The 27,861-nt window shown below is 42.3% G+C and overlaps 1 protein-coding gene across 2 annotated transcripts; it reads left to right on the top strand.

Annotated features, from left to right (window-relative positions):
• LOC118399644 (casein kinase II subunit alpha-like) lies at positions 1 to 26,138 on the top strand. Of its 2 annotated transcripts, none has more exons than XM_035795897.2 (13): positions 1 to 158; positions 15,929 to 16,063; positions 16,637 to 16,748; positions 18,730 to 18,831; positions 19,037 to 19,087; positions 19,216 to 19,275; positions 22,343 to 22,426; positions 23,060 to 23,170; positions 23,832 to 23,933; positions 24,272 to 24,372; positions 24,608 to 24,756; positions 25,022 to 25,111; positions 25,310 to 26,138. In XM_035795897.2, the coding sequence occupies exons 2-13, from the start codon at positions 15,963 to 15,965 to the stop codon at positions 25,420 to 25,422; spliced, it is 1,176 nt and encodes a 391-aa protein (XP_035651790.1). In that variant the 5' UTR covers positions 1 to 158; positions 15,929 to 15,962; the 3' UTR covers positions 25,423 to 26,138. The 2 variants fall into 2 exon arrangements, with proteins under 2 accessions (XP_035651790.1, XP_035651791.1); XM_035795898.1 differs by lacking the exon at positions 1 to 158 and adding an exon at positions 499 to 605.
• Positions 26,139 to 27,861: the final 1,723 nt, after the last annotated feature.

Here is a 27,861-nt window from a genome sequence, read left to right as displayed (position 1 = left end):
TTCGCTGCTACTAGCCTTCTTGTCTATGTAGTACCCATCAAATGAGTGCTGACATGCGCCACCCCGAGGAGTGGAGGTCTTGAGTAACTGCCCTCCTTTATCGAAAACTGGTTGCTGGAGTCCAGTGTCGCCATATTGTCATCCCGAAGCTCTGAGAGGTAATACACTGTATATTTTAATCGATTTTACCAGCGTTTAATTGTCCAATTTCAAATAGAATACATATGAATGGTTAGAGTCATTATCATCTCGTGGAATGGATGTGATAGCTTGCTAGCTAACTTACTGTGAAGTGAGTTTTTCCCCGGCCACGGCTTGCTAGTGAGCGGCTAACTTTAGCCAGTTATAGTCAAGCTATTTCTTATCGTTGTGGCAAGGCGTAAACTAAGGCATCAGGATAGAAATGACTATGAAATATCTTACTCACGTAGCTAGAATATAACACACACTAGCTTTAAAATCACTAAATGTTGACATTTTACTGTAGGGAAGCACCAGTTCGCTGGCTGTGCTAGGCTCATCGACTAATCCCAGACCCAGACTTGAGCCAGGAAAACCTGAGGCCTGTGCGGCCTTGTGACCGTGCGGTTATCAATCAATGAAAGGTGCTTTTTGGTAACGGTAACAAGAATACCACTGTGATGGGCAATGATGGCCTTAAATGTGCCTTTTAAAGATGTTACCATTTTTAAGCTATAGCTACTACCAGGAACTAACAAAGCATTGGTGAATGTCTAGCTAACCGGCTAACTAGTTGATGCTGCTATCAAGTAGGTAGCTAGCTACTAGTACCAACTAATATTGAATATAAATATATATTTAGGGATCTATTAACTTTATTGTGTATTGTTGTAATCATTTAGTGCCTTGTACAGGTGAATGACCATATCTAGCTAGCTAGTTGGGTTTACATATTCACAGCTGACGTTCTGATAAATGTTGAGTCAGTCTGAAGCTAAAGTAAAGAGGACATTTTGTTCGATAGCTACTGTAGCTAGCTAATTTATGCAATGTCTCTTGTCTTACTGCTTACTACTGTTCAATTACAATAATACAAATGTTTGCTTCTAGAAGCCATTAAATCATATGAGTAATAACCCATTAATTTATTGAATGACCACAAGCTTGGCGCAAGCTCTGGCTACATCTTGTAGCTAATTGTATTACAGGGGAATTATAGCAAGGTAACTAGCTAAAGTTAGATTTTAACATGTATTTTTTTTTGTCGTTTATCAGACGCTTTTACACAGAGCGAATTACAGGAGCAATTAGGGTTAAGTGCCTTGCTCAAGGGCACATCGACAGAGTTTTCACCTAGTCGGTTCTGGGATTCGAACCAGCACCTTGCACCTTTTCGTTACTTGCCCAACGCTCTTAACCGCTGGGCTACCTGCCGCCCCATCTTTTTCAATTGCTCTCTTTCTGTGTTCATATAGACAGAGTAACTTCTGATAGGAAAATTAAGGAAATGGAACCAAGGTCCACAAATGTAGCTAATATGTTAGTTATTACTCATGTAGACCTTCTTGAATTGGTCTATGTTGGGCAGACTCAATCACATTTTTGGGCTTCACTTCTTGGTTTGCAATGGTAGCTGTAATGGTAGCTAGGGCTAGCCTACATTTTCTGTATTGCCCCCACCAAAACCAGCTTCTATGAATCCAGACGGCCCTTACTGTTCAACCTTCAACTGGCATTTGATTTGGATACCAAACCTCTCCTGCCAATATACCTTTCTCGCCCTGAGTAGCTCCTCTAACTACCATTCAAGGTGAAACCATGTTACCTGGACGGCAATATTTGTCAGCTGCTATGTAGGCTAGGTGAACTCTCACGGATCATGTCTGCCATGATCATTAGGCTAATGCCCCTCTGTCTTTCTATTGATGAAAACCAGTTTTTTTGCCATGCTATCTCGGACTATGCCTATTCAATAATTTGATATTTAATTGAGACAGTCGGTTTCAAACTTTGAAAGAAAATTGAATGTAGCCTATGTTTTGATCTTGCCTAGGTCTCATACAGTACAGTCTAAAATACAGTACCGTCTAAAATACTGAGATCCAGATTCCCTTTGCATTGGTTTTTCCTTTGAATTTCTTGGGTATTTTAGATTCGACTCCCTAGCTTTATATTTTCCCTTTTTAAAGATCTGCCGTTGAGGGGCTGGCACATGTCTTGTGACTGACTCATTTTGATAGAGGCATGTGACCTGAAGTTAGTTTAACCATGGTACTTACTGTTGAGCAAGACTGCTGACTTTAAGGTAGTGTGGAGACATGGGTGATTTTTGGAAGGGGGGCTTTGGAATTTCTGGAATGGTATTCATTCCAAAATGTTATGCTGCAAAATACAGTAGCTGTTGTTTCTGGTTCACCTCGTACAAATCAAATTTTATGTCACATGCGCCAAATACAACAGGTGTAGTAGACCTTACAGTGAAATGCTTACTTATAAGCCCTTAACCAACAATGCAAGAAAATACAAAAAAAGTAAGAAATAAAAGTAACATAATTAAAGAGCAGCAGTAAAATAACAATAGTGAGGCAATATACAGGGGGTACCGGTATAAAGTCAATGTGCAGGGGCACCGGTTAGTCGAGGTAATTGAGGTAATATGTACATGTAGGTAGAGTTACTAAAGTGACTATGCTTAGATAGTAGCAGTGTAGAAGAGGGAGGGGGCAATGCAAATAGTCTGGGTAGCCATTTGATCAAATTTAATTTTATTGGCCACATGCACATGGTTAGCAGATGCTAATGCAAGTGTAGTGAAATGCTTGTGCTTCTAGTTCCAACAGTACAGTAATATCTAAGAAATAATCGAACAATTCCCAACAACTACCCAATACACACAAATTGAACAAGTAATCTAACAATACCCCAACAACTACCTAATACATACAAATCTAAAGGGGTCAATGGGAATATGTACATAAATATATGGATGAGCGATGGCCTAGCTGTATTGGCAAGGTGCAGTAGATGGTATAAAATACAGTATATACATGTGATATGAGTAATGTAAGAATGTAAACACTATTAAAGTGCCATTGTTTAAAGTGGCTAGTGATCAATTTATTAAGGTGTCCAGTGATTGGGTCTCAATGTGGGCAGCAGCCTCTCTGAGTTAGTGATTGCTGTTTAGCAGTCTGATGGCCTTGAGATAGAAGCTGTTTGTCAATCTCTCAGTCCCAACTTTGATGCATCTGTACTGACCTCGCCTTCTGGATGATAGCGGTGTGAACAGGCAGTGGCTCGGGTGGTTCTTGTCGATGATCTTTTTGGCCTTCCTGTGACATCGAGTGGTGTAGGTGTCCTGGAGGGCAGGTAGTTTGCCTCCGGTGATGCGTTGCACAGACCGCACCACCCTCTGGAGAGCCTTGTGGTTGTGGGTGGTGCAGTTGCCATACCAGGCGGTGATACAGCCCGTCAGGATGCTCTCCATTGTGCATCTGTAAAAGTTTGTCATGGTTTTGGGTGACAAGCCAAATTTCTTCAGCCCCCTGAGGTTGAAGAAGGGCTGTTGCGCCTTCACCACACTGTCTGTGTGGGTGGACAGTTTCAGTTGGTCTGTGATGTGTACGCCCAGGAACTTAAAACTTTCCACCTTCTCCACTGCTGACCCTTCGATGTGGATAGGGAGGTGCGCCCTCTGCTGTTTACTGAAGTCCACGATCATCTAATTTGTTTCATTGACGTTGAGTGAGAGGTTGTTTTCCTGACGCTACGCTCCGAGTGCCCTCACCTCCTCCCTGTAGGCTGTCTCGTTGTTGTTGGTGATCAAGCCTACTACTGTTGTCGTCTGCAAATTTGGTGATTTGAGTTGGAGGTGTGCATGGCCACGCAGGCATGGGTGAACAGGTAGTCTCGGAGAGGGCTGAGCACACACCCTTGTGGGCCCTAGTGTTGAGGGTCAGCTAAGTGGAGATGTTGGTTCCTACCTTCACCTCCTGGGGGCGGCCCGTCAAAAAGTCCAGGATCCAGTTGGGGAGAGGTTTAGACCCAGAGGCCTCCAGGTTAATGATGCGCTTGGAGGGTACTATGGTGTTGAATGCTGAGCTGTAGTCAATGAACAGCATTCTTACTAAGCTATTATTTTTGTCCAAATGGGATAGGGCAGTGTGATGGCGATTGCATCGTCTGTGGACCTGTTGAGGCAGTCTTCCGCATGCTCTGAGGCTAGGGATGCCGTCTGGGCCAGCAGCGTTGTGATGGTTAACATGTTTAAATGTTTTCCTCCCGTCAGCCACTGAGGAGGAGGGGGGGGGGGGGCAGACTTTGTTAGCGAGCTGCGACGGTGGCACTGTCTTATTTTCAAAGCGGGCAAAGAAGGTGTTTAGTTTGTCTGGAAGCGTGACGTGGCTTTTTTTGTAATCCATGATTTCCTTTAGACCCTGCCACATACTTCTTGTGTCTGAGCCATTGAATTGCGACTCCAGTTTGTCCCTGTACTAGCATTTTGCTTGTTTCGTTGCCTTGCAGCGGGAATACCTACACTGTTTATGTTCAGCCATATCGCCAGACCTCGTTCCATGGTTAAATGTGGTGGATCGCACTTTCAGTTTTTCACGATTGCTGCCATTTATCCATGGTTTCTGGTTAGGGTAGATGAGATGTTCAATAGTCTTATGGCTTGGGGGTTTAAGCTGTTTAGAAGTCTCTTGGACCTAGATTTGGTGCTCCGTTACCGCTTGCCATGCGGTAGCAGACTAGGTTGGCTGTAGTTTTTGACCATTTTTAGGGCCTTTCCCTGACACCGCCTGGTATGGAGGTCCTGGATGGCAGAAAGCCTGGCCTCAGTGATGTACTGTGCTGCACGCACTACCTCTATAGTGCCTTGCGGTCGGAGGCCGAGCAGTTACAATGCACAAGTCTCTGTTAAATGTTTCTATTTTGAGGCGGCTTTGGTGTTTTGGTTTGAGTGGAATGGTCTACTTGTTTCAAGTTTTGGATTTGAAGCCATTGTGAGATTGTGTGCCATTGTCATATTGTGAGGCAATATGGGGTTGTGTTAGTGTTTCCCTTTGTTGCAGTAACGACAGGTTGAATGCCAGTTAGGGTTGGGCGATGTTTATTAGGATAGTTTTGGATATCGAAGATTATTGATGGCCATTGCTGATGGTTACATCATCGTGATGTGACGAACGATGTTTAGCCAATTTCAACATGACTGGCACCACGCAGTAAAGAGCTGACTGGGCAGCCCACAGCGGGGCCATGCCAAGTGGCCTATTCCTTTGCTGTAGCCCGCATAAAAAAATATGGTAGAAACAATTTACAGAATGCAAGAGAAGAATGTAAGCGGAGCTAAGATTTTCACTAAAGTGGCGCAAAATGTCCAGTCATTTATTTGTATTTTTTCTCTGAATGTCGGATGTTCTAGGCCGTATAGCTAAAGCCTATTTTATTTTTTTATAGCGGACACTCCGGTGTTTAATTATTTTAAAAATGTTGTCTTTTCTCTACATTTGATATGAATATGACTTCCGTTTTTATTAGAGGTTGACCGATTAATCGGAATGGCTGATTTAAGGGGTCCTTCTGTAGCTCAGTTGGTAGAGCATGGCGCTTGTAACGCCAGGGTAGTGGGTTCGATTCCCGGGACCACCCATACGTAGAATGTATGCACACATGACAGTAAGTCGCTTTGGATAAAAGCGTCTGCTAAATGGCATATATTATTATTATTATTATTATTATATTATTATTATTTATTATTATTCATATATTATTTAATAGGGCTGATTTCAAGTTTTCATAACAATCAGAAATCTGTATTTTTGGACACCGATTTGGCCATTTTTTTTACACCTTTATTTAACTAGGCAAGTCAGTTAAAAACACATTCTTATTTTCAATGGCGGCCTAGGAACGGTGGGTTAACTGCCTCGTTCAGGGGCAGAACGACATATTTTTGCCTTGTCAGCTCGGGGGATTCAATCTTGCAACCTTACAGTTAACTAGTCCAACGCCCTAACCACCGATTACATTGCACTCCACGAGGAGTGTTACGCGAATACAGTAGAAGCCTACTACATTAACCTGTTACTCTTACCCCTTACTTTTTCGAACATTCTGTTAAAAATCGCGCAACATTTCAGCGCCCTGTTACTCAGGCCAGGAATATAGTATATGCATATGATTAGTATGTGTGGATAGAAATCACTCTCTAAATCACGGCTGTGACTATAACAGAACGTGCGTTTCATCGAAAAGTGCAGGAGAATCTGATCACTGAAAATGGAAATAAATATCCATCCGCGACTTCAAGGAAGTGTTCAAAGTGAACCGAATTAAATGAGGCCGAGGTTGCAGTGCCTACAGCTTCCACACGTTGTCTAGAGTCTTGTCATTTGATTCGCAATTGATTCTTGGTCTAACCGAATCAAGGGAATCGTTTCCCTCCGGTCTCCGACCGGATGTTTTGGTCGAGCTCTCTCCAAGACATTTTTTCGAGACAGACACCTATAGAATTGACATCGCCTCCTGATGAATTTTATCGCTTATTAACGTGTACTAATACCTAAAGTTGCATTACAAAAGTATTTCGAAGTGTTTTGTGAAAGTTTATCGTCGACTTTTTGAATTTAAAAAAAATGACGTTACGTTATGAAACGCTATTTTTTCCCGTTTATCACAGTCTTCATAGATCGATATCTAGGCTATATATGGACCGATTTAATCGAAAAAAAGACCCAATAGTGATTATGGGACATCTAGGAGTGCCAACAAAGAAGATGGTCAAAGGTAATGAATGTTTTATATTTTATTTGTGCGGTTTGTGTAGCGCCGACTATGCTAATTATTTTGTTTACGTCCCCTGCGGGTCTTTTGGGGTGTTACATTCTATCAGATAATAGCTTCTCATGCTTTCGCCGAAAAGCATTTAAAAAATCTGACTTGTTGCCTGGATTCATAACGAGTGTAGCTTTAATTCAATACCCTGCATGTGTATTTTAATGAACGTTTGAGTTTTAACTAATACTATTAGCATTTAGCGTAGCGCATTTGCATTTCCAGAGCTCTAGATGGGACGGCTGCGTGCCAGGTAGGAGCAAGAGGTTAAGGTCAATACACAGAAGTATATATTTCTAAACCTGCATATTTAGCTAAAAGAAATCCAGGTTAGCAGGCAATATTAACCAGGTGAAATTGTGTCACTTCTCTTGCGTTCATTGCACGCAGAGTCAGGGTATATGCAAACAGTTTGGGCCGCCTAATTTGCCAGAATTTTATGTAATTATGACATAACATTGAAGGTTGTGCAATGTAACAGGTATATTTAGACTTAGGATTGCCACCCGTTAGATAAAATACGGAACGGTTCCATATTTCACTGAAAGAATAAACATCTTGTTTTCGAGATGATAGTTTCCGGATTCGACCATATTAATGACCAAAGGCTCGTATTTCTGTGTGTTATTATGTTATAACTAAGTCTATGATTTGATAGAGCAGTCTGACTGAGCGATGGTAGGCAGCAGCAGGCTCGTAAGCATTCATTCCAACAGCACTTTAGTGTGTTTTGCCAGCAGCTCTTCACAAGCACAGCGCTCTTTATGACTTCAAGCGTATAAACTCCCGAGATTAGGCTGGTGTAACCGATGTGAAATGGCTAGCTAGTTAGCGGGGCGCACGCTAATAGCGTTTCAAACGTCACTCGCTCTAAGACTTGGAGTAGTTGTTCCCCTTGCTCTGCATGGGTAACGCTGCTTCGAGGGTGGCTGATGTCGTTGTGTTCCTGGTTCAAGCCCAGGTAGGAGCGAGGAGAGGGACGGAAGCTATACTGTTAGACTGGCAATACTGAAGTGCCTATAAGAACATCCAATCGTCAAAGGTATATGAAATACAAATGGTATAGAGAGAAATAGTGCTGTAATTCCTATAATAACTACAACCTAAAACTTCTGACCTGGGAATATTGAAGACTCATGTTAAAAGGAACCACCAGCTTTCATATGTTCTCTTGTTCTGAGCAAGGAACTTAAACGTTAGCTTTCTTACATGGCACATATTGCACTTTTACTTTCTTTTTCAACACTTTGTTTTTGCATTATTTAAACCAAATTGAACATGATTAATTATCTACTTGAGGCTAAATTGATTTTATTGATGTATTATATTAAGTTAAAATAAGTGTTAATTCAGTATTGTTGTAATTGTCATTATTACAAATGCATTTAAAAAACCGTCCAATTAATCGGTATTTGTCCTCCAATAATCGGTATCGGCGTTGAAAAATCATAATCGGTCGACCTCTAATCCACAGGTACAACTCCAATTGACTGAAATGATGAAATGATGTCAATTAGCCTATCAGAAGCTTCTAAAGCCATGACATAATTTTCTGTAATTTTCCAAGCTGTTTAAAGGCACAGTCAACTCAGTGTATGTAAACTTCTGACCCACTGGAATTGTGATACAGTGAATTATAAGTGAAATAATTTGTCTGTAAACAATAGTTGGAAAAATTCCTTGTCATACACAAAGTAGATGTCCTAACTGACTTTCCAAAACTATAGTTTTTCAACCTGTCTAGAACTAGCGGAACCCCTAGCCAACAGCCAATGAAATTGTAAGGTGCCAAATTCAATCAACAGAAATCTCATAATTCAAATTTCTCAAACATACAAGTATTAGACACCATTTACATTTAAAAAAATCCTTAATCCACCCACAGTGTCCGATTAAAAAAAAAAAAAGCTTTTTGAGGTTAAGCAGAACATATCATTATGTTAGGTCAGCAACTAGTCACAGAAAGCATACAGCGATTTTCCAACCAAAGCTGGGAGTCCCAAAAAGCAGAAATAGAGAGAAAATGAATCACTAACCTTTGATGATCTTCTTCAGATGACACTCACGGGACAACATGTTACACAATACATGTATGTTTTGTTCGGTCAAATTCATATTTATATCCAAAACCCTAGATTTGGCTTTGCCTCCAAAACATCATGTGAATTTGCACAGAGCCACATATATTTACAGAAATACTCATAATACACATTGATAAGATACAAGTGTTACTCACAGATTTAACAATACATTTGTGGAGTGGTTGAAAAACAAGATTTAATGACTAACTTAAGCGTATTTAAATTTCCGACTTAAACTGTATATGCAAATAGTAGTCGGCGTATATGGATCTGTGCTTGGAACTGTGTTTAGGCTACAGTATAAGCGGCCGCGAGTAGGTGGGCTTGTTTTGAGATCAAAGTGAGGGCTGCATGTAGCCACCTGTGCACATTTGTTCATATTCTTCATTGCTGAATGAGTTATTGGCCCAGTTATAGCTAATTTCTAGTCAACGATGGGGGGAGCAGTTGCTTCCTACTAGAGCACAAAATGTGTACATTTCAAGCCATCTTTGAAAAGTGAGTCGGGTAAAGAGTTGTTTTATGCCTTAACCTCTTGCTCCTACGCAGGCGTCCCATCTAGACATCTGGAAATGCAAATGCGCTACGCTAAATGCTAATAGCACTCGTTAAAACTCAAACGTCCATTAAAATACACATGCAGGGTACTGAATTAAAGCTACACTCGTTGTGAATCCAGGCAACAAGTCAGATTTTTAAAATGCTTTTCGGCAAAAGCATGAGAAGCTATTATCTGATAGCATGTAACACCCCAAAAGACCCGCAGGGGACGTAAACAAAATAATTAGCATAGTCGGCGCTACACAAACCGCACAAATAAAATATAAAACATTCATTACCTTTGACCATCTTCTTTGTTGGCACTCCTAGATGTCCCATAAACATCACTATTGGGTCTTTTTTTCCCCGATTAAATCGGTCCATATATAGCCTAGATATCGATCTATGAAGACTGTGATCAAGGAAAAAAATAGCGTTTTATAACGTAACGTCATTTTTTAAAATTAAAAAAGTTGACGATAAATTTTCACAAAACACTTCGAAATACTTTTGTAATGCAACTTTAGGTATTAGTAAATGTTAATAAGCGATCAAATTGATCACGAGGCGATGTATATTCTATAGCTGTACGTCTGGAAATAATGTCCGGGTAAATCTCAACCAAAATATCTGGTCGGAGACCGGAAGAAAGGCGCTACCTTGTGTCCGTTTGACCAAGAAACAAATCGTAGGCAAATGACAAGACTGTTGACATCGTGTGGAAGCTGTAGGTATTGCAACCTCGGCCCAATTTAATGTGGTTCACATTCAACAATGGGTTCTAGTGGCGCATGGATATATTTTCGCATTTTCAGTGATCAGATTTTCCATCGCTTTTCGATGAAGCGCACGTTCTGTTATAGTCACAGCCGTGATTTAACCAGTTTTATAAACATCTGAGTGTTTTCTATCCACACATACTAATCATATGCATATACTATATTCCTGGCATGAGTAGCAGGGCGCTGAAATGTTGCGCGATTTTTAACAGAATGTTCGAAAAAGTAGGGGGTAGGAGTAACAGGTTAAAACCTGTTGTGGCTAGGGGTTCCGCTGGCGGAACGTTTCGACAACACCCGGGGAAATTGCAGAGCGCGAAATTCCAAAAAACGTCATTAGAAATATTTAACTTCAATTCAATTTCACATAGAAAACAAGTCACATCAACAACAAAATAATTCCTGGGTGGTTGGTCCTCGGGGTTTCGCCTGCCAAATAAGTTCTGTTATACTCACAGACACATATATATATATATATTTTTTTTTTTAGAGTGTTTTCTATCCAAATCTACCAATTATATGCATATCCTATCTTCTGGGCCTGAGTAGCAGGCAGTTTACTTTGGTTACGCTTTTCATCCGGACGTGAATACACCGCCCCTGAGCCAAGAAGAGGTATTAAAGGGGCAGTGTTGTATTTTGAGACTGTCTTGTATTATTTTGTAAAGTGGTTTCTTGTATCAAACGCAACATTTTCAGTCACCTCATTGTCTGAAGGACAAGTCGGTAAACAGGGTAATGTCAAGCCCTGCATGTTTTTTTTTTCTCTTCAAAAGTCTCATGGAATGTAGGCATTGATCACCACACATTGGCTGCTACTGTAGGCTGAATGATAGAACTTCTATTTCCATTTTAAATTGTTATGCAGGGATGCAAACTAGTCAGCTTTCGTCGAAATTTGCCATTTTGTTTCCAAAATAGGTGACCTACGCGATTAGTGTAGATTTGATGAGAAAAGTGTAGGCGAAGAGGTCACTTTAGATCACTACTGGCTGTGAGCGAACAAGTGATGCACGTTTGGAGCAATACTGTCTGTATCCAAGGCTCAGCCAATCGTTCATATAACATCAGAATGCAGCAAGCGACTGAAGAGAGACGAGACAACCAATTTGCTACTTACAGCATCAGCGTGTGCTCTGGAAAGACAGCAGGGAGTGGAAAAGCAGTTTTCCAGTTATAGCAGCGCGTCCCCTGAACGATAACGAAGAGGTAGGTGAGAAGCCTGACCACGGAGACGGGGGTGAGAAGGTGATGAAGTGTACTTCATGAGGTGTAACCGAAAAATTGTCATTTGGAAAGTTTGAGGTGAGGGAGAAAGGATGGTGGAACAAGTATTGTTAGCATTGTTAAGTATCTTACTATCTGGATCGTATTCTCCGTTAGCTAGCCAGAGAAATGTTGAGCAACATTAGCCAACTTAATATATATATATATATATAACTTAACTTAACTTATCAAATAATTGAGTTTATGGTGTGAAAACTAGCTGGCTAATAAAGTCAGACAACATCAGATGAGCCAACGTTAGTAACCTAACCAATTCGCTATAGTATTAATTGGTATACGACTCCTTGCCGTTCCTCAAGTTATAACGTGTTAGTTGCTTACTGGACCCTGGCGATCTGTGTGAAATGTTAACTAGCTAACGAAAGAACGACTATCTGTGAACTGTTTTCACTCTATATTATGTGGTTAATTTTCAGAATGAGAGAATTAGGTGAAAATGAGGTGTTGCTTGTTAAACAAGTGGATTCAGGGATCAAGTGTAGCTGGAGCCGGGCCTGGTTTAAACTGGATGCCACTATAGAGTTGAAAGGAACACCACACACTTTCCCTCTTTCAATACAGTGGATAAAAAGGGTGTGCCAGGTGTTCTCTCTGCCTGAAAGAGATCAATTATGCCAACAAAGGGTCTCATGTTCTGCTGGCACATTGTAGAACAGTTGTCCACAATGTAATAGTGTAGCCCAAATATATGGCTTTTGTTGTGTTGAACTTGACAGTAACACTTGTGTGTGAGTGAGGGGGAATTAATTACATTTTTTACTCTGTGAATGTTATTTTTGCACACATGTAGCCTTGTGCACTTGATCGATGTCTACTATAGTGTCCACTATAATAGGGCAAAAATACAATGTTTGTTTCATTCTATTTCTACTTTTTAAGATGTTTTCTCAAGTGCGATATTTAGATCTGTGTGGTCACAAGCATTCTATTATAAAGGCTGTCATGGCTAACTGCAATATTAGTGTATTGTTTTTTCTCAAGACTCGAGTGTCATTTGCAGTTAATACTAGGCAACAAATAACATTGGATTGCTTTCTTTACATTGTTTAGCTGGGAGTTAGGTTCACATTAACCACTTATTTTACACACAGAGACTGGTCATGTAGATCATGTTCTTTGTTTAATTAGTTAAAATCTGCATTTCCCCCTAGCAGGGTTTTTGTTTGGCATGTTTCAGTGCAAATAAAAAAAGTCACCAATTTGGGCCCTCGCCAGTTTGCATCCCTGGTTATGGGATGTGTTTTTCTCCATTGTTTTTGATGGTAGGCCACTCTGGTAGGCCTACATTATGATCAAATAGCCACTGTAGCCTACTTGGCCACTGTTTAAACTGTAACTTAAAGCTCTCCTGAAGTTGCACAGAATTTTCATAGCATTCAAGTTTGTGCTCAGCAGACCTGAAATTTGCCCACTGGTGATTTATTTTGTTGTCGTTGAGGGAACATTGGTCATCATGTATCTTATTTGTCTAACACGACTATCACACGCGTACAGCATACAGAGCCTATTTTGAGTGGGATTTCTCCTGCAGCTCCTCAGCTGGTTGCTGCTAGAGTAATACATGTGCTTTCATTGCACAACAATTCTAAATGCAATCGAGGGTTAGAAACTTGGTGGCCGCTTAAAAAGAGCTACTATTTTTATTTCTTAACTGGGAATTGAAGCGCACCTCCCCTCCCATTCACCATTCAGGTGCAGGCAACAGGCTGTCAGCAAGTCACCCACTACTTTACAATGTGAGCTGAATGCCGTATGGGAAAACATGCTTAATTGTTTGAAACCTGAATGTTTTATTTCATATTATGAGGCCTTGCTTCAATGTAGCCTATAGGCAAAATCTGACCACTTGCGTTTCAAGTTTGGGGAAGCTTGCAATTTATCTGACCGTTTCTACCGTTCTGCGTGCCAGTGATTTTCATATGAGCGTTTCCGTGGAACAGTTTCATTTCAATACCGATCTTGTTTCTCAAAATCATTGTCACGTGGTTAATCATAAAAAGCTGAATTAAAATGAAAAATCAAAGTCAACTAATGCGAGATCACCAGCTTCTGCCATACACTGTGATCCATTGGTGGCTAAAGAAATGAGCGCATGGAACTCATAGCCTATATGCAGGCAAATGCAGCAGTAGGCATATAACTTCCATTGCTCTTTTCACACTGAGGATTGGTGATTATCGAGGGGGAGATTGTTAGTGAGCCATTTGAAAAATCTTTCCATGTCGAATTTGGTCTGCGGGTAGGTTTATTTGACCCCCCCAGTTTTCTGAGCAAAAGAAAAAACATTGTTTAGCTCCAAGTGATTTTTATTTGGAAAATCTTTTCCGAAGTATTTCCATGCATAATGGACAAATGTAAGCAAGGTTTGAAATAATGTTTTTGTCAAATATATCTTTTGGGGTTTCTTGTGGTCAATTTGCAGTAATTATGTTCCGGCGCCCCGACCAATCTGCTCAAGAAGAAATCAGGCTGCGGCTGAATCTAGTTGATGATCTTTAATATATTATAATTCGCAATGTATGATTTTAAAAAAACATACAAAATTCTACATTACCGCGCAGCAGTCCAGGTACTTCTATGCGTGCTGAACGCCGCAAACAACCGTTTCCCATCCGAGATGGAGAACGGTAAATGTAATATTAATCACTGTCATTTGGTTACATTCATTTCTGTTAATTTGTGTATTAGACATGTAGTATTGGTGACCTGAAATTAGGAACTTTTTATTTTTTAAGAATCAAAGGGCAAATAACTCACACAATGAAACGATGAATGTTCAAGAATTGGCGGGAGACCACTCAGACATTCTGGAGAGCGACTCGCCTATATCTTCAACACACCCCTCCCCTTGTCTCAACATTTTTAATTGTACTTGAGACATTTTCACATATTCTAGACAGGAGTAACTATATAATATTCCTATAGGGCCCACCGCTATGCCATTTCTCTCCTGTTTTATTGGTTTTCATATCAACTTTCTTTCGTTGTCCAGAAGCCAAAGTCACAATCCTAGTCATGTTAGCAACCCATTCAACTTTAGATTCCCCCTCTTTCTAAGTTTCTAACAGAGATTTTAATCTGTCACATATGGACCTGCTATAAGGTACACTGTTTTATAATGGAATTTCCCCAGGTGTTCTGTTTTAGAATGGCGTTTTCCCATGAATTGCATTTTTATTGGCTGCTTCATTCATTTCTGTTAAGATGCATTACCATAATGTAAATGTGATTTTGGAGCATACCGTGGGTGGACGACCTCGTGGATTCTGCACCCAATACATATGGGTCCAGTAAATGTCTCAAATGGCCGGTAAAAATCTTCACGGTCACGTTGTCCGTCGCCACACTTTCCTAACGGAGACCCTGCAGCATACATCAGTTCGGTTTGCTTCTAGCAGAACTCAGCTAGACGAAACAAATGTATGTGCTCGCATAGCCTACGACCTCAGCTTGCAAATTTAGAAAAAAGCTCAGTTTGTCCCTTTTGAGCCACCGTAGCAACAACATACCCAGTAACACTTCCTCAAAATGGGCAGAATTAATAAAAAAATCTGTAAATAAAATTTATATATAAAAATATTTATATTTTGCCAATGAGAGCTTAGTCGTGCAGTTTTACATCTAAGATGTTTGGTGCAGTATTTCTGAAGTGAAGAAAATGGCATGAAATCTAGTCGTCTCTCATTGAATGGCAACAAACACTTAATTGAAGAAAACCGTCCATAGTTCCCACTCCTGGGAGTAGTACAATCACAGACAAAGGGGTGTAGACTTCGGCTGCCAAACTTCTTCTTCAATTTTTTGTGTGTGTATGAACAGCAGGAAAAAATCTGCCATAGACCAAAATGAAAATACATTTCACAAAATATTTTGACTGGGAAGCTAAGCTCAAGACTGTGCTACTCCCCTCCTCCCACCTTTTTAAAATGACATTGGTAGCCTCCCAGTTACCATAGTGTCAACACCTCGTAAACAGCTATTGTGTCTAGTTGCCTGGGGAACACAATGCATTCATTCTGTTGCTAGGTTAAATGTTGCGTTATCAAAACTTGTATGTTTTTTATTTCACCTATATATTGGCTGGAGGCCATGTTTTTCCCGGTTTATTGATTCAGGAGCTGAAATCCAATTGGCTCAGAGTAGGCCCAGTCAAATTTCCTGCAAAATAAGAATGTTTCCAGAGTAACTGCCCACATGGTGACCATTTGGAATGAGAGGCTGAGGCTCTAAGATAGGCTGTGATAACAAAAACACCCTGGTTTCATATCGCTCAACCTATAGTTGATATTATCTGGAGTCTGGACTCAAAGTAGGTCATAGGAGTCATTATGCCTTTAGCCATGTCAATGCAGCCAGTGAAGTGCATCGTGGGAGTTTGGCGGCTTCGCCACACTGATCCATCCATGTTAAAGTGTGTGTGTGCTTCTCTCTCACTGTCCGCAGGTCCTGAGGAGAGAGCCTTTGCTTCCACCTGAAGATGTCTGGCCCGGTCACCAGCCGATCCCGGGTTTACCCCGATGTGAACACACAGAGACCCCGGGAGTACTGGGACTACGAGTCACATGTTGTGGAGTGGGGGTGAGCTGAGCTAGTCGTCAAGCCATCTGATTGGTCGGTGGCGGCAGCACCACACCCTTACCCCATTCGGTGTTGGACACAGCAGCAGGACCAAAAAAATACCTTGATTTTTTTGGGGGGTGGGGGGTTTCCACAAAATGTAATGCATAGAATGGTCCTTTGGAGGAAGGGTTGTTGACATATATTTGTCATGTGTATATAAAAGCATAATTGACCATCATTTGTGAGGAATCACTACAACAGAGACTTATCAGGGTCAAGTTCAGCAGAGCGGGGCTGAACTGTGTGGAATTGGAATGTTCAGATATAAATATATGAAGTAGAACAAACAATCTCTGAAATGTAGAACAAGGTGTCATGTGGGCTTTATTCGTGACATTTCTATCTGCAACATTCCACAACGTTTGCCTACTGAACATGGCCCTGGTGCATTGCAGGTCTAATCTAAAATGTGGAATGTGCCAGCTTTATCATCAGGTATCAGTGTTAACTATCAGTTGGGGGAATCAGGGCTCATCTGTGTTAACATTGTTGTGAATATTACTCATTGTTATATTTGTCTCTGTCCCTCAGGAATCAAGATGACTACCAGCTGGTGCGAAAGCTCGGCCGGGGCAAATACAGCGAAGTGTTTGAAGCTATCAATATCACAAACAATGAGAAAGTAGTCGTCAAAATACTCAAGGTACTGGCGCAGGACTTCACCCTATTGAGACCCAGTGTGTTTCTTTCAAATATGTTTTGAATGTTTTTTTGACCCTTTATTAACCTCTCTAGGGTACGTGGGACGGTAGCTTCCCACCTGTCAACAGCCAGCGAAACTGCAGGGCGCCAAATTAGAAACAATAGAAATCCCATAATTAAAATTCCTCAAACATGCATGTATTTTACACCATTTGAAAGATACTTGCGGCAGGGTAGCCTAGTGGTTAGAGCGTTGGACTAGTAACCGGAAGGTTGCAAGTTCAAACCCCCGAGCTGACAAGGTACAAATCTGTCGTTCTGCCCCTGAACAGGCGGTTAACCTACTGTTCCTAGGCCGTCATTGAAAATAAGAATTTGTTCTTAACTGACTTGCCTAGTTAAATAAAGGTAGAATATATATATATATTTTTAAAACAGTGTCCGATTTCAAAAAGGCTTTACGACGAAAGCAAACCAAACGATTATGTTAGGCCGGAGCCAAGTCACAGAAAAACACAGCCATTTTTCCAGCCAAAGAGAGGAGTCACAAAAATCAGAAATATAGATCAAATGAATCACTAACCTTTGATCTTCATCAGATGACACTCATAGGACTTCATGGTACACAATACATGTATCTGAGTTTACACTGGCGCGTTATGTTCAGTAGTTCCAAAACATCCGGTGATTTTGCAGAGAGCCACATCAATTCACAGAAATAGTCATAATTAACATTGATAAGCGATACAAGTGTTATTTACAGAATTAAAGATATACTTCTCCTTAGTGCAACCGCTGTGTCAGATTTTTAAAAAACTGTTCGGAAAAAGCAAACCATGCAATAATCTGATCAGATGAATCAAATGAAAAAATCAAGCCAAATTGATATGCGCAATGTTGGAGTCAACATTTAGTCAGAAATAGCATTATAAATATTCACTTACCTTTGATGATCTTGATCAGAATGCACTCCCAGGAATCTCAGTTCCACAATACATTTTGGATTTGTTCCATAAAGTCAATTTATGTCCAAATAACTCCTTCTGGTTCGCACGTTCAGTACACATTCTAAACTCACGACGCGCAGGCAGGTCCAGGGAAAAGTTCAGACGAAAAGTTCCGTTACAGCGCGTAGAAAAATGTCAAACAATGTATAGAATCAATGTTTAGGATGTTTTTAACATAGATCTTCAATAATATTCCAACCGGAAAATTCCTGTCTTCAGAAAAGCAGTGGAACGAGAGCTACCTCTCACGTGAACGAGTGTCACGAGCCTGTGGCAGATCACTGACTCAAAGAGCCCTTATAAGCCTCTCCTTTACAGTAGAAGCCTCAAACAAGCTTCTATAGACGATTGACATCTAGTGGAAGCCTTAGGAAGTGCAACAGGACCAATATCCCACTGTATCTTCAATATCTTCAAAAACTACAAACCTCAGATTTCCCACTTCCTGGTTAGATCTTTTCTCAAGTTTTTGCCTGCCATATGAGTTCTGTTATACTCAGATATCATTCAAACAGTTTTAGAAACTTCAGTGTTTTCTATCCAAATCTACTAATTATATGTATATGCATATTCATAGTTTAATATGGGCACGCTTTTCATCCAAAATTCCCAATGCTGCCCCCTACCCTAGAGAAGTTAAAGACAGAGGGGGAGATGGGCTTGTGGGAGTAACAGTGGGAAGGCTGGAGTCAGGGGTGGAGCGTGTCTCTGCGGGGGAGAGACATACATACGTACTACCTCTATACCACAGGCTCTGCAACTCAGACCCAAAGTTATTGAAGCTGTGGATGGGCTTCACTAAGAGATTGGTAGCTAGTCTTTTACCTGTTATTTGGCCAATGACTGATGATTATGTATGGGCCATATAGCAGGGTTCCCCAATAGACGGCCTATTTTAATTGTTAATTGACAGAAGCTCTGTCAAACATTCTCTTTGCCCAATCTCTCGGTCTGTTCTTCTCTCGTGCTCAACAGCCAGTAAAAAAGAAGAAAATCAAGCGAGAAATCAAGATTCTAGAAAACCTGCGAGGCGGCCCCAACATCATCTCACTTCTAGACATCGTCAAGGATCCAGTGGTCAGTTTCATCAACCTACCAATAATACATGCCATCATGCTGCTCGGTACATATCATATGACATTTTGGCTACCACTCTCGCTGAAAATCCAGCTGAATCTGGTATGAATCTGCTATTAAATGGTAGTTTATACTGATCATATTTGGTCTGTTTTTCAAAAGAAATTGTATATATATATTTTTTAATTGTATTTTTTTATTGCAGTCTCGGACTCCAGCTCTGGTCTTTGAACACGTCAACAACACAGACTTCAAGGTAAGAAGAATCACAGTTGATTTTTATCCAGTCAAAATGGAAGCCAAAGCTTTGACCACATGCCTCTATTACTTCCCTCATGGTAGCATTCTGCTGAAATGTCTTCAGTTTTTCTTCTCTTTTTGCAGCAATTGTATCAAACGCTATCCGACTACGACATACGGTTCTACATGTATGAGATCTTGAAGGTAAGACCCCATTATTGTAACCTATAACTGGTTGTGCCTCCCAAATGGCACCCTGTTTTCTATATAGTGAGCTATAATAGAATATGGTGCAATTAGGGACACCGTCTGGGTGATTGAGACTGGAGCTTCTCCAATCCCCCCTGATTAAATTAGCATTATGTTGTTCAGGACTCCAGCTTTAAGTCACAGCACTATAGAGTTGGGTGATTTATTAGGATAGTAGCGGATACCGAAGATGATTGACGGCAATTGTCGATGGTGACGTCATCGTGATGTGACAGCCAATTACAGAATGCAAGAGAACGATGTAAACAGAGCTAAGATTTTTTAGCAGTCACTCTGGTGTCTAATTATATTAAAAGCTGAATTTTGGCTAAAGCCTAATCCCGCCCCGCCCCACTCCTGCTGTTGCTGAGGGCCTCTCACTCTTCACCGTGGTGATCAGGACAGGCGAGAGAGAGGCGCCTCATATGGAGGAGACGTGTTAAAGACGAGGATTTATCTGAGTGGACAGGCCTGACACGTCGCGCCTCTCTCTGTGCTGCCAGCCACAACCCCAGCTTAGCACAACCCATCTCCAGCCCCAGCTCAGCACAACCCATCTCCAGCCCCAGCTCAGCACAACCCATCTCCAGCTCAGCTCAGCACAACCCATCTCCAGCCCCAGCACAACCCACAACCCATCTCCAGCCCCAGCTCAGCACAACCCATCTCCAGCCCCAGCTCAGCACAACCCATCTCCAGCACAACCCACAACCCATCTCCAGCTCAGCACAACCCATCTCCAGCCCCAGCTCAGCACAACCCATCTCCAGCACAACCCACAACCCATCTCCAGCTCAGCACAACCCATCTCCAGCCCCAGCTCGGCACAACCCATCTCCAGCACAACCCACAACCCATCTCCAGCCCCAGCACAACCCACAACCCATCTCCAGCTCAGCACAACCCATCTCCAGCCCCAGCTCAGCACAACCCATCTCCAGCCCCAGCTCAGCACAACCCATCTCCAGCCCCAGCTCAGCACAACCCATCTCCAGCCCCAGCTCAGCACAACCCATCTCCAGCCCCAGCTCAGCACAACCCATCTCCAGCCCCAGCTCAGCACAACCCATCTCTAGCCCCAGCTCAGCACAACCCATCTCCAGCCCCAGCTCAGCACAACCCATCTCCAGCACAACCCACAACCCATCTCCAGCTCAGCACAACCCATCTCCAGCACAACCCACAACCCATCTCCAGCTCAGCTCAGCACAACCCATCTCCAGCCCCAGCACAACCCACAACCCATCTCCAGCCCCAGCTCAGCACAACCCATCTCCAGCTCAGCTCAGCACAACCCATCTCCAGCCCCAGCACAACCCACAACCCATCTCCAGCCCCAGCTCAGCACAACCCATCTCCAGCCCCAGCTCAGCACAACCCATCTCCAGCCCCAGCACAACCCACAACCCATCTCCAGCCCCAGCTCAGCACAACCCATCTCCAGCCCCAGCTCAGCACAACCCATCTCCAGCCCCAGCTCAGCACAACCCATCTCCAGCCCCAGCTCAGCACAACCCATCTCTAGCCCCAGCTCAGCACAACCCATCTCCAGCCCCAGCTCAGCACAACCCATCTCCAGCACAACCCACAACCCACCTCCAGCTCAGCACAACCCATCTCCAGCCCCAGCTCAGCACAACCCATCTCCAGCCCCAGCTCAGCACAACCCATCTCCAGCCCCAGCTCAGCACAACCCCTCTCCAGCCCCAGCTCAGCACAACCCATCTCCAGCCCCAGCTCAGCACAACCCATCTCCAGCCCCAGCACAACCCACAACCCATCTCCAGCCCCAGCACAACCCACAACCCATCTCCAGCCCCAGCACAACCCACAACCCATCTCCAGCCCCAGCACAACCCACAACCCATCTCCAGCCCCAGCTCAGCACAACCCATCTCCAGCCCCAGCACAACCCATCTCCAGCCCCAGCTCAGCACAACCCATCTCCAGCCCCAGCACAACCCATCTCCAGCACAACCCACAACCCATCTCCAGCCCCAGCTCAGCACAACCCATCTCCAGCCCCAGCACAGCACAACCCATCTCCAGCCCCAGCTCAGCACAACCCATCTCCAGCCCCAGCACAGCACAACCCATCTCCAGCCAGCAGTATTTATACCACAGCTGCTCCTCACGTGGCTGCTTTTCAACTGGCTACAGGAAAACCACTATGCCTGAGACTTCATGAGTTTATTATTATTCAGTTTACACTGTAGCCTGTATGGATGGATAAAAACCTGCAGGTTTTATAATTATTTCAATAGCATTTTTAAGCATTTACCCGTTGACTTGATCTCTGAAGACAATGGGAATAGACTTGACTTTTGTTTGTCCTCAGCATCTTTCTTGTGAAGACACCTGATGTTTAAAAAACAACAACAAACAAGGCTCTGAAAATGGCAGTACTATGGACAAGGTTCACTTAGGTTTGCTGCTCTACAACAGCTCTGTCTCAGACAGTGGTAGCAGCCTTGTTGATTCCTATTGCCAATCATGGGACAGAAAGCTGCAGATCTCCAGGACCAGGGTTGATGAGAATCACTGGCCTATAATGTTCACGTTTCATCTGCTTTTCAGTAGGATTATTGTATGTAAAACTATAATACTTTATTAATAAAAGTCTATTTTAGTGATGTATAGTGTGTGTAGGGTCACATGCTGCCCATGGGAAAGCAAATCAATCATTACACCACTGATGATAATACCCAATAGGTGTGTTAGCCAAGTGTTTTCCATTATGTTTTGGTCACTAGGACTTAATGCAGCCATAAAGATGACTCGCAAGGTCTTTCTCCACACTTAATTGGCTGGAATACGTTAGAGTGACCTGTTATCCACTTGTGAGCACCGTGGCCATGTTCAGTACGCACAAAACGCTCACAAACTGGGAGGTACTATCTGAACTTGGCCGATGAGAAATGCTTGCTTTTTTTGTTTTCCGTTGCAAAACGTTTTTCCACGATGTGCTGTAGTGAACGTGAGCCAGTTGTCAGCTGTTTCTCCTCTCTGTTCACACCCTCAGGCTCTGGACTACTGTCACAGTATGGGAATCATGCACAGAGACGTCAAGCCACACAACGTCATGATCGACCACGAACACAGAAAGGTACTGGCCTATCTCTCCCTTTTCCCTCCCTCCCTTCTCTATTGGCTAATGTACGTGTGGTCACAGAGACCAACTTATGGGCGGAGTATTGCCTGACAGTTTGCTGCTGTTGGGTTTAGTTGGTTCACAAAGCACTCATCTGTGATTGGTCCAATTGTGGCATACAAGAAATTTAGCCAATCGTTGACTAGCTTGTGAGTGTTTAACCACCACAGTAGAAAGCTCAACATGAATCTTTCCCCAATAGAGAACTACTCAGCACAACCCCTCTGAGGGGTCTAATGGGACCTTTTCATTCACTTGGTAGGAAAATTCATGTTGCCTCCTGAGGTAAGACACATTTCAGAGATAGTCTTTGGTTTATTTTTCTAATATGATATAAAACATTAATCATATTTATTTACTAAGGTTCGGTCCCCCATTGTGACTATTAAACATAGAAATCTCAAATTAATTGATCATTTATCTGATTCTGTATATACAAATGACAATTCATGCACTCCACACACACACACACATTTTTTGACAAAGTCCTGAGTGTGTTGATTTAATCCATCTATATGAATATTAGTCCTGGCCGTTGGATTCTAATAATGTTTTCAAACTAACTGGATTTCATCTTCTGTCTCCTAGCTTCGCCTTATAGACTGGGGTTTGGCAGAGTTCTACCACCCTGCTCAGGAGTACAACGTACGAGTGGCTTCCCGATACTTCAAGGGTCCAGAGCTGCTGGTCGACTACCAGGTCAGTCAGGCGTCGTGCCCCATTGAACACGGCCCTGTTTTGTCAGCTTTCTTCTAAAGACTATATACTGTATTCCTACTGCATGATCTGGGGAACAATCGTCTGTCGTATAGCTATGGTTCTTGGTTTACTTTTTGGTCCTTCTGTAGCTCAGTTGGTAGAGCATGGCGCTTGTAACGCCAGGGTAGTGGGTTCAATCCCCGGGACCACCCATACGTAGAATGTATGCACACATGACTGTAAGTCGCTTTGGATAAAAGCGTCTGCTAAATGGCATATATTATTATTATTATTATTATTATTATATATTATTATTATTATTATTATATTATTATTATTATATTATTATTATATATATTATTATTATATACTTTCGTCCTTAGAAGATTGAATTAGATGCATCTGTTCTGTACAATGTAGGTTTATGCCACATTTTATCCAGGAAATAAATCATGCAGTCAGAGCAGATGTCATTTCACATCAGCCCAGAACACCGTCCTGAAAAAAAACCCACTCAAAATGTAAAAGGGATCATTTTTTTGTTTTATTAAAAATTCACCTCAATAACCTACATCTAATTTAATTCTACTGTCGCCTTTTCCTCGACTTATTCTGTGGTCTGATGTTTTGACACCATTCCCTGTTGACTGTCCCTGTATAGATGTACGACTACAGTTTAGACATGTGGAGCTTGGGCTGCATGCTGGCCAGTATGATCTTCAGGAAGGAGCCTTTCTTCCACGGACACGACAACTACGACCAGGTGAGAGCTCAGCCATCCTATCAAATCAACCAAACTATATATCAATCAATTGTATTTGTTTATAGATACTTTAGTTTATTTAGTAAATATTAGTAAATATTTTCTTAACTCTGCATTGTTGTTAAGGGCTTGTAAGTATTTCACGGTAAGGTACACCTGTTGTATTCGGCGCATGTGACAAAATTTGATTTGATTATAACATTACTTTATTGTCCAATGGCATGTCTGCTGCTTTATCCCCTCTGATAGACAACTAGTAGTAGTGGTTCTAGTGATGTTCAGACAGCCGGGGCTGCCCTCCATTGTTTAATGCATGTCATGTCCCGTTTGTTTTGCAGCTTGTACGAATCGCAAAAGTCCTGGGCACAGAAGACCTGTACGACTACATCGACAAATACAACATCGAGCTAGACCCAAGGTTCAATGACATCCTGGGCAGGTAGGTTGGTCTCAAATCGCAGAAGTTGTTAGTGTTGCGTCTGTCTGTCAGTTTGAGCAATGAGACAAGGCGTAGAATCACAATGACTTGTTATTTTGGATGCAGTGTGATTTGTAGATCAGCGATTTTGCACATTCCAGCTGCGATAGTCAATCTAGTTCAGAGATTCTGCGCATTCTGTCTGACCGTGAGGAGAGGTTGTGTTCTGTCTATGACCTTTTAGTCTGTTTCCCAGGCATTCCCGTAAGCGGTGGGAGAGGTTTGTCCACAGTGAGAACCAGCACCTGGTCAGCACCGAGGCACTGGACTTCCTGGACAAGCTGCTGCGTTACGACCACCACGCCCGCCTCACCGCCCGGGAGGCCATGGAGCACCCCTACTTCTGTGAGCTCCACCTCTTAAATCGCATACATACTTAACACGCATGGTCAGAGTGGAGGCCATTGATTCCTCCTACTTCTGTGAGCTGCGAGTCATTCCTATCGTACTATATATACACTTCTTCCTATTGTTCACAGGAATGTATTGAACTCTGAGGTCACGGTTGTGATGCATAGCTGCGTTTGTGTCTGAAATATCTGCTGCATCTCTGTGGCCTTAGCTTGTTTTGCTTATCATTCATGGGCTTCTCTGTCATTCTGTCTGTCAGACCCCATTGTGAAAGACCAGGCGAGGATGGGCTCTATATCAGGGCTGTCGACTGGTTCTACCCCAGTCAGCTCCTCCAGTATGATGACAGGTAACAAACACAGGGTCTGATGATATGAGGTGTCTGCAGGGGTCATAACAGTATGTTGCTGTTCTGAAGAGATGATTCTACAGCTGGCCAAGGAGGACTGTTAATTACAGAAAATAGTGTCAGTTCTTATGTGAATATTTTCTTCTTAGGGAAGACCCCAGACTCTTCCTCTGACCCTGTTTTCCTCCTCTTCTCCAGGCATCACTTCCATGTCCTCGTCGCAGCCCCTGGCTAATGTGGCGGGCTCTCCTGTGATCTCTTCCCCCAGTGCTCTGGCCACGCAGGTCCCAGCCGCCGGGGCCCAGCCCTGAATGGTGCTCTCAGCCTGGGGCCCGGGACAGACCCACTGCCCCTGTCTGGCCCGGCCTACCAAACCCTCAGCGGGTCCAGGCAACAATCATTTTTATGTTGAGTATAACAAAGAGAGAGAGAAAAAAAAAAGATATTAGGTTCCCCTTTTTTCTTTTACCATACAATAATTATATATTGAGATCCGCACAACGAGAGACTGAAAAAAGAAGATAAAACAAACATTACTTGCGTCTGTGTCTGGATAAAAACAGTAGCTGCGTTCTTTCATAATGAGTGTCTAGAAATGCAACTACAATGTAGAAATTAAGCAAAATGGATAATAAAATGTATTTTATATGTCCCTAAAGTACTTTTGTTTGAGGTGGTTTTCTATGGGCCAGAGGTTGTTATAGTTTTCTAGTGTTTTTGTTTTCTATTCAACCGTTCGTGGTCACATGAAATGACTCATGGGCTGCATGTAACACTTTTTGTTTGTTAAATACATTTCTTCTGTAGGTCATATAGTTTCAACATTGAATTTCTCTCTATAGAACGGCACCCCCCCCCCCGGTAGTTATTTTCAATGTTATCCGTAATGTTCTTATCACGAGGCATTTTCACAACGATTATGCTTGTTATTTAGTTGTGGCTATTCAAGGCTCATTGATCAACCATTTTGTACAAGAGTTAAGGTGACATATGACATTGTGTTTATAAAATGTGTTCAATAAGCCCATGTTGTTGTTTTTTACTATCCAGTGTAGTTTACTGGCTAGTTGAGACTTCACTGGCTCAATGTTTTACTTTAGTTTAAGAGACCTCACTGTCCCAGTTTTACTAAATGAGGAGTTGACTTGTTTGAAGCTGAGATGGAGAAAGTCCAGTTGGATAAATGATCATACACTTAGAGAAACCGAAGTCTGTTAGTTTCTTACCTTCCGGAAAAGCACCAAGATTAATTATTGAATCCTTTTTTTTGTACAATTTGAATAATTAAAACAACCATGTAAGTATATATCAATGAGCCCAGGAATGGAATCTTTCACTCCGTAGCTAAAGGGTTATCATGAGTTCCAATTCTGAGATTAAATGGATTCATAAGAGTTATTGTGAGGCTGCAGCTCAAACAGTGGGCACTCAAGTCTCTCTGGATAAGTCTCTGCTAAATTACTCAAATCTAAGGTAGGACTAGGGTTCAGTATCTGTCGGGTGGGGAAATTAAGGGTTGTTCAGAAGGGATTTATTTTTTTACTGGGAGCTACAACCTGAACTTATCCAATAAGTGTTTGTTTTTATAGCAAAACCCTTTGCTTTGGTGTACCCTACTGAATCATTACCCAGAAGGCCCAGTAGATTTGGTTATGCACTATGCAGAAATCGCTCAGCCATGAACAGTTTGCGATAAAACAAGTATGCCGTAGAGTAATTGTTCCATCTCAAACGCTGTGAAATATTTTCAGCTGTTTTGAACCTAGTGTACAAAGCAAAAATGTCACTTAACAGGAAGCATAGAAACAGATCTATAACTCACATTTCTATAAGGTCAGGTAGCCCAAAAAGTGACATATTGCAGGTTTAAGTGGAAAAGCCCTGGCCCACACGTGAATGTCACATTGAAAAGACAGATCTGGCGGAAAACTTCAGGTGGTGGTCAGGGACACATTGCTGATGGGATCAGGCTACTGAAACCACATACAGTGGCAACAACACTCCGCCCACAATAAAGGTGTGTTGTTGGCGCAAGAGGGACCTTTTTTCATGCTTTTGAGGAATGTGTTTTGTAGCTTCATAAAGGCTAGCGGTTAGCTGGCTACTGCCATCAAGTTCTTGTCAGATTTAGCCTATTCCATTTACATACTGCATTTGAATATAGCGTGGGAAAAGGGCATCTAGTCACTGTGGATGCATTTAAATATAGGTGTAGATGCATGACTTGTTCGGATTTCCATGATCAGAATACAAAAGCTGCATGAACTGTCAAGTCTAGACTTGGCGTTACAGTTGGGGGCATTCAACAGCAGCAGAGATGGGAGTCACAAGGAGGATATTGTTTTAAGTCTTCTGGTTCATTTGATACAGATCTCCTTTACTGAATCAGTTCTAAATAGCACCCTATTCCCTATATAGTATCCTACTTTTGACAGGGTGCCATTTGGGATACAGGCTGGGAGTCGAAACCGAACAGTTTGGATTCCCAGGCTAGCCCAGAGTCTCCCATCTGGGCAAGGTTAGGGAGGGAAACATGGCCCAGGAATCACAGGGCCCTGGTCCTGCTGAAGTGGAAGAATGGAATATGAGCGTGGGCCCCTACACACAGTAGAGACCACATTTGAGAAAGGGATTCTTTCATCAATCAAATGTATTTATAAATCCCTTTTCATCCAATCAATCTCTGAAGGTGGTGAGTATCTGACCACAATCAATTATTTTACTCATCTACACCTAAACATCTGGCCAAG

This window comes from Oncorhynchus keta, chromosome 20 (genome assembly GCF_023373465.1).
Source record: "Oncorhynchus keta strain PuntledgeMale-10-30-2019 chromosome 20, Oket_V2, whole genome shotgun sequence".
Lineage (NCBI taxonomy): Eukaryota > Metazoa > Chordata > Actinopteri > Salmoniformes > Salmonidae > Oncorhynchus > Oncorhynchus keta.
The sequence above is the reverse complement of the archived record's forward strand: the minus strand, read 5'-3'. Positions and strand labels throughout refer to the sequence as shown.

Coding starts and splice junctions, on each gene's coding strand:
- LOC118399644 (XM_035795897.2), top strand. CDS start 15,963: ATGTCTGGCCCGGTCACCAGCCGATCCCGGGTTTACCCCGATGTGAAC. Junction 23,171..23,831: donor AGCTGCTGGTCGACTACCAG/GTCAGTCAGGCG, acceptor GTCCCTGTATAG/ATGTACGACTACAGTTTAGA. Junction 23,934..24,271: donor GACACGACAACTACGACCAG/GTGAGAGCTCAG, acceptor TTTGTTTTGCAG/CTTGTACGAATCGCAAAAGT.